Source organism: Otolemur garnettii, unplaced genomic scaffold, assembly GCF_000181295.1.
Source record: "Otolemur garnettii isolate 467f Iridium unplaced genomic scaffold, OtoGar3 scaffold00142, whole genome shotgun sequence".
NCBI lineage: Eukaryota > Metazoa > Chordata > Mammalia > Primates > Galagidae > Otolemur > Otolemur garnettii.
The window spans coordinates 138,940-145,899 of NW_003852537.1; the positions used below are offsets into that span (position 1 = coordinate 138,940).

At 48.3% G+C, this 6,960-nt stretch overlaps 1 protein-coding gene across 4 annotated transcripts in view; it reads right to left on the bottom strand.

The window, feature by feature from the left end:
• Positions 1 to 6,960, bottom strand: part of SRRT (serrate, RNA effector molecule) — a 14,599-nt gene that overhangs the window by 3,810 nt on the left and 3,829 nt on the right. For 2 of the 4 annotated variants that reach the window (XM_012810835.2, XM_012810836.2), the window contains exons 3-12: positions 4,713 to 4,841; positions 4,306 to 4,452; positions 3,867 to 4,055; positions 1,849 to 2,018; positions 1,425 to 1,609; positions 1,108 to 1,206; positions 907 to 1,024; positions 571 to 725; positions 184 to 245; positions 7 to 85 (exon numbers count right to left, since the gene is read on the bottom strand). In XM_012810835.2, coding sequence (XP_012666289.1) covers positions 7 to 85; positions 184 to 245; positions 571 to 725; positions 907 to 1,024; positions 1,108 to 1,206; positions 1,425 to 1,609; positions 1,849 to 2,018; positions 3,867 to 4,055; positions 4,306 to 4,452; positions 4,713 to 4,841 — 1,333 coding nt within the window. Of the gene's footprint in view, positions 1 to 6; positions 86 to 183; positions 246 to 570; positions 729 to 906; positions 1,025 to 1,107; positions 1,207 to 1,424; positions 1,610 to 1,848; positions 2,019 to 3,866; positions 4,056 to 4,305; positions 4,453 to 4,712; positions 4,842 to 6,960 lie in introns of all 4 variants that reach the window. The other 2 variants (XM_012810833.2, XM_003798836.3) reach the window with 1 other exon arrangement.

The following is a 6,960-nucleotide window of genomic DNA, read 5'->3' on the forward strand; positions in this document are numbered from 1 at the left end:
ACTCACTCGGATATTCTGCAAGTTCCAACAGATCTCTTTAATGTTAACACTGCGGTCAAAAGTCACCCAGCCACGACGGAAAAACCTACACAAGAAAGAAAATGTCAGCACAATCCACAAGGGTGGTGGTATTGACCATTACCTTCCCCTTTCACCTTCTCTCCAAGGTATGTAGTTCCTCACCTCCTCTCTGGCTGGGGTTCTGATAGTGCCACACGCATAAAGCCTGGATATCTTTTACAAAGCTGCAAGAAGCAGAGGAAGAGAAACTCTACTTAATGATTCAATCCCCATTGTCCTCAGAACCCTGGGAAACTGCCTTTTTATCCTTCTCATCCTCACACAGGGAAAAACACAATACGGGGCTGAAGAATGCCAGCACCTAAAAGCAAATGGCACGATAAAGAGCAGCCCTTGAAGGGCATGGGCCAATGGGAAGAGGGCTTCCCTATTACATGAAATAGGGATATGTGTCAAAGGCAGTGCCAACTGCCTTCTCTCTACCTTCCCAACCCAAAGGAACATATCTTGAGTACGAGCCCCTGCCCTGAAGTTGATTTTTCCACTCACAGAAATGATCTCAGCTCTGGAGATATTGGGTGCGATGTTGCGCATGAAGAGAGAACAAGTCTTATGCAGGGGCCGAGGCTTACACTCCAGCCCTGCAGCATCTTTAGGCTTCTCCCTTTCTTCTTCCTTGGGCTTCTCCTTTTCCTTGAGTGCTTCTTCTATACAGGAAGTGGTAAGAATTGGTGAATTTTTATTACTGATTTTGTTAGGAAGGAAAAAGAAACTGTTACTGCCCCCCATCAGAGAAGTCTTCTCCTAAAAACCACCCTCCCATCAATTTCACCAGCCTCTCACCTCTCCCACCCCAATGCAGTAGGAAGAGAAAATAAAACCTACCAGCCTCCTCCTTCTCTTCTTCAGCATGGCCACTCTCAGACTCAGACTCAGACTCAGACACGCTACCTTCATCAAAGCTGTCATCACCACTGTGCTTCCTATTCCGCTTCTTGCTGCTCTGTGAAAACCACAGCAGAAGGGATAAGTCAGAAAACCCAGACCCCAGCCCAACATTCTGACCCCAAGCAACAAATAACTTACCTTTTTGGCCTCTTTCTCAGAATCTTCTTTCTTCTCTTCTTTGTCCCCATCACCCTCAGATTTCTTAGTTTTATCATCATTAGAGCTATCATTTTCAGCCTATAGGTAGAGACAATTGCTATGGATGTCAATCTCCCCTTCAACCTTTATCAGAAGGCCCCCTTCCACCTTCCACAGCTGAGCCCCAAAGCATACCTTTCCCTAAACCTACCCCACACACACAACCTCCTAGTTCCAGCTCCTTTGGGCCCTAGCACCAAAGATGCTCCATCCCTCCCAGACTCCAAGGCAGCATGTGGAGACTCCATTTCTCAGACCTGTTTGCCATCTTCTTTCTTGTCATCCTTATCATTGGCCTTGCGTTCTCCTTCCCCCAACCCTGGTCCAGCTCGGCCTTCTTCTTTCTTGCTGGGCTCCCCAGGCTTCCCTGCCTGTTCCTCCTCCTCCTCCTGCTCCAGGATGCGAAGGTCATTCTCTGTACCTCCTTCCATCTTAATCACGGCTACCAACAAAGGGAGCAAATATCACAATCCAAAAGCCCTGCTAGGGCAGCACCTGTGGCTCAAAGGAGTAGGGCACTGGCCCCATATGCCAGAGATGGTGGGTTCAAACCCAGCCCTGGCCAAAAACTCCAAAGGCCCTGGTTTCTGTCAACTTGCTATTTCTCAACCAAGATCTTGGTTACTAGATACTCCTACTCCTAAAGGGCCCAAATGTCTGCCACCCTCCAAATACACACACCTGCATCTAGCATCTTAATGATGGCATCAGCTTTGTCTATGTCCAAGAGAAGATTATCAAACCAGCCACTCTCCATAAGGGATAGGAATACCCTCAGTCGGTTTTGCAGGGCCCCCCGGGCCTCCTGCCGACGCTTCCCCACCTCATCTGGGTGGTACTTAGACCGGAACCTGAAAAGGAAGTAGGTACGGAAAGACAAAACAGTCAATAGAGGCCAGGGCCAGGATGTGGGGAGGGGCCCAGAAAAGTCAAGGCATAGCCCCCATCCTCTCATACCCACTAAAGTTCATAAAAGCAGAGAGATAAGGGGATAGGGGTGCACTAGAACCACCCAACACCCTAAAAGGAACCAAAGGTTGTGCTCTGAGAAGATGTGGGGGAGAACCAGGAATTAAGAGCTCTGGACGTGGGAAGATCATTGACTACAGGGGGAAGCCAGGGCTGGGGAGACAGATTTATTACCCTAAGTCTCTGGGAACAATAACATAGAAAGATGTTTCCCACAGCTTCAGAGAGGAAGACTCAGGATAATAGGCCCTGAAAGAAGCTCCCTCTCCTTGCCAACCCCAAACCACAGTCATTAAAAGAACTGTTCCCACCAACTCCCTCCACCCCTAGGTGGAAGACAGAGGGAAACCTGAAATGCACCAGATAGGAAAAGCCAAAAGGCAGGACACCTCTCTCCCCACTTGGGAAGAAAAGCAAGATGGTGAAGGGTTAGGGAAAGACCAAAGGGAGAAACTGAAGTGCCCTTATAGCCTCAGGTACTGCCCACAGGGATAGAGAAAGGAGAGGGCTTAAGGATTAAGATGGAACATAAACAAATAAAACATTTCAAATAGGACCTCTGGGGGAAAAAACAGAAGAAATTAAGAGCATGAGAAAAAGGAGAAAAGACAGGAAAAGCAAAGTGTGAGGAAAGTCCCAGAAATCAAAAACAAAGGGAAAAACTTAAAGATCAGAAAGAGAAACTAGGAAAAAAAAAAAAAAGAGGAAGGAAGTGTTAGGCAGGGAGCAAGAACAGGAAGAGAAAAAAGGAAAGGTACATAGAGATTTAAGACAGACATAAAGAGCAATTAGAAAGAGGGGACAGCAAAGACAGAACAGAACAGAATCACAAGTGGAGCGTGAGAGGAAAGGAAAGCTGCAGGCATCACCTCCAGGATCTTTACCTTGGCCGCTTGGTCAAACAGAGCTCAAGATTTAACTAGCGGTGCCCAGGGCCCATGCTGGCTGGTGGGCCACCGGCTGGCTCCTGGCTGGGGCGCCCGGCCCAGATGCCCCACCCCTGCGGGACTCCGCAGTGGGGGCCCTGACTGACTAACTGCCTGAGCAATCACATTCAGCTAAACTGCTGCATTGTGCACAGCAGTACCCTGCCTATCTGCCTGGCCGGGGCAGCGCGGCTCAGCCCAGGGGCTCATGTATGGGCTGGGTATGGTGGGGGTGGAGGTGGGTTTGCTCCGAGCTCCGTCGATGAGCGGGTGTAGTTCCCAGTTCTGGCTCTTTTCAAGGAGGAGGAGCAGAAAGAGGATGAGGAGGAGGAGCAGGAAGGGGGGAAAAGATGGTTGATTAAAATTAAAACATCCACAAAAGGAAAAAAAAATTAAAATTTTTTTTCTGTCAAACGACCCTCAGATCTTTGCTTTTCTCGTCTGGATTCACTCGTTGCTTTTGGGAGGAAGCCACAGCCACACGGGGTCCTTGCAATCCATCAGGAAGGACAATGACCCATACCAGCAAGTGGGAAACAGTTTGCTGCTCCAAGAGGCCAGGTGGCTCTGGCCAGCGGCCTGGAGGTGTCCCACTCTCTGAGGACAGCAGGGAAGGGAATTGGGGTGGGAGCCGTGGCAGCCATTGAAGGAAGACCCCATCAGCCATTGCTGTTATACTTCCCATCCCCCACCCCCAGGAAGTTCCAGATAAGGGAAATGGGAAGAGGACAGGGCTGCAGCTCCACTGGCGGAGCCAGGGGACACATGCCAAGGAAAAGGTAGTGGGGTAGTGGGAGCACTCACCACTCCTCATCTTTATGAGCCAGGAAGAAATCCTGCATCTGCTGCCTGCGAAAATCCAGCTTGTAGTCATTATACCGCTTGACTGCCTCTGTCTCATCCACAGAGTCATCCAACGAAAGGAGAAACTCCTTGAAGGTTTTCATCACTGGTGGTGGCACACCCAGGTCAATCTCTGCAATGCTGCCTAGCCTAGGGGCCAAGTCAGGAAGTCTTCATTGTGGGGGAAGAAGGTGAGGGGATGGGGAGACTAAGGTAGCTAGCTGCTTCCTTCTTTTGCTCAACATGGACATCACCCAAGCAACAACTGCCACCATCCCACATGCACTGCTGTGTGCCTAACCTACTGCCTGGCTCCAGTCATGGCCTTCAGCAACCCCAAGCCCTCCCCAAAGCCTACCAACTCCCTCCTCCCAAGAACCCTGAAACCCTTGGTCTTTACCTGGCCTGGATGGGCAGTACATGGTGCTGCATGATGTGGACATCTGGGTGGCCCCAGGGCTGAGGGGGGCCATAAGTTGGGCCCCCACCCCCCCCAGCATAGGGCATCTCATAGCCACTGTGGTATGGGTCAGAGCTGTGCTCATCCCTGAGGGTGGGGGACACAAAAGTCAGACAGAGAAGGGAATCATCTCTCTAGAGCACAAAGGTGAATGGGACAGAGGGAGGAGCATACATAGCATGTGGTCTCTCACCCAAGGGTTTAAAGGGACAAAGAAACAATGGGTGTATGGGAAATTTGAGAAAAGAAAAGGATCAAGGTTTGAGCAGAGATGAGGGAAGAGAGCTGAGGACCTGGTAGAATTGAGGCTAAGGAGAATAAAGAGGGAGAAACTATTGCCATCTCACCAGTCTCGCCTCATGCGCTTCTGTGGGGGGCTGAGCTCGTGGCGGGGAGGTGAGAAGCGCTCTCTACGATTCCGGTCGTAATCTCGATATTCGCCCCTACTGCGGCGCTCACGGCCCCGGTCCCATTCTCTGTGGGAGACCCATATTAGTAATCCTCTACTAGGAGATTGTCAAAACTGAGACTGTGAGTCCCCCCAAACTTGTCTCCCTCCTTCCTGCTTCCCACACTCAGTTATCAACTTACCATTGTCCACCCGCTTACCCAGCATCACCCTCACACCAATTTGCTATTATCCAGTTAACCCTCTACCTCAAAGCCTATCAAAGGTGTCCTCTTCTTTGCTATCCCCACAAACTCAGCCCTAGTTTTTGCCCCTTGTCATTTCTCCTGGAATTCCAGCATTGGTTATTTGCCTGCCTCTGGTCTTACTTCTTACCTCTTCTACCCTACTGTCAAGGGAAGCATCCTCAAACACAAATCTAATCATGTCATGCCCCTGCATAAATGTCAGGAAACAACACCATTCAAAACTCTGGTTCTAGCCCAGCATGGTGGCTCACACCCACCTATAATCCTAGTACTCTGAGAGTCTGAGGCAGTGGACTACCTGAACTGAGGAGTTAGAGATGGGAACAAGAATGAGACCCCATCTCTACTAAAAATAGGAAAAAAAACTAGCCAGGAATTGTGGGTACCTGTGGTCCTAGCTACTGAGGAGTCTAAGGCAAGAGGATCACTTGAATCTAAGCATTTGAGGTTGCTGTGAACTATGATGCCATAGCACTCTACCCAGGGTGACAGAGTGAGATTCTGTCTCAAAAAAAGAAAACAAACAAACAAAACTTTAGTTCCTGGCTGTGGCTCCAGCTTCCCTGCTAGTCACCAGCCACCCCATCCCCATCTTAACAATAACAATAAAACCCCTTTGCATGAACCCAATGGTTTTTGAACATTTTGGTCTCAGAATCTCCACATGCTCTTAAAAATTACTGAAGATACCACCAAAGAGTTTTTGCTTATGTGTGGTATATCTATCAATACTTAACTGTATTCAAAACTAAAACAGAAAATTTCAATACCTATCAATTTTTTTTTTTTTGAAACAAAGTCTCACTCAGTGGCCTGAGTATATAATGCCATGGTATTAGAGCTCACAGCAACCTCATTTGATCACGTTCAAATGATCTCCCTGGCTTAGCTTTCTGAGTAGTTGGAACCAGAGGCACCTACCACAACACCTGGCTAATTTTTCTATTTGTAGTAGAGACAGGGTCTTGTTCTTGCTCAGGCTGGTCTCCAAATCCTGAACTCAAGCAGTCTACCTACCTTGGCCTACCAGAATGCTAGGACTATAGGCATGAGCCACCATGCCTGGGCAATACATATTAATTTTAACACAATTACTGCTGTGCAAGTTGTATTTAATTCACAGTAGTTTTGAGCCCAGGGCCTTGTGAAACATATAGAATTGGTAGATAGGTGGAAGGTCCATAGCATGCCTGCATACTGCAAAACCTTTGCTCATTGTTTGCGCTGTCAGCCAGCTCCTCTTCCCACACCTACTTCCAATTTCTCCTTAAGTAGGGCTCTAGGGCTCTTTGAACATGACATTGTTGCACATACTTTAAGCAGTATGATTCAGAGGTCACCATCCAATACCGCCAAGGTCCACTCCAGACACAACTAAATTACTTGTGGAAAGACAAAAGATTTCATTCTCAAGCTCACACCTGTAATCCTAGCACTCCGGGAGGCCAAGGAGGAAGACTGGAGGATTACTTGAGCTCAGGAGTTGGAGACTAGTCTGAGTAAAACCAAGACCCCATCTCTACTAAAAATAGAAAAAATAAACCACGCATTGTGGCAGGTGCCTGTAGTTCCAGCTACTCAGGAGGCTGAGACAGGAGGATCACTTAACCCAGGAATTTGAGATCGCTGTGAACTAGGGTGATGCCACAACACTTGAGCCTGACCAACAGAATAAGACTCAGTCTCCAAAAAAAAGGACTCAATTCTCAGAAACAAATAAGTATGCTGTGAATCACAAACAACTCATGTGGCATGTAATATAAAAACTGACCCTAGTACCACATAAGTTGCATATAATTCATGCATAGAAAACAATACCCATCTCAAAAAATAGCTGGGCATTGTGGCAGGGGCCCATAGTCCCAGCTACTCAGGAGGCTGAGGCAAGAGAATCACTTGAGCCCAAGAGTTTGAGATTGCTGTGAGCTTTGATGCCGC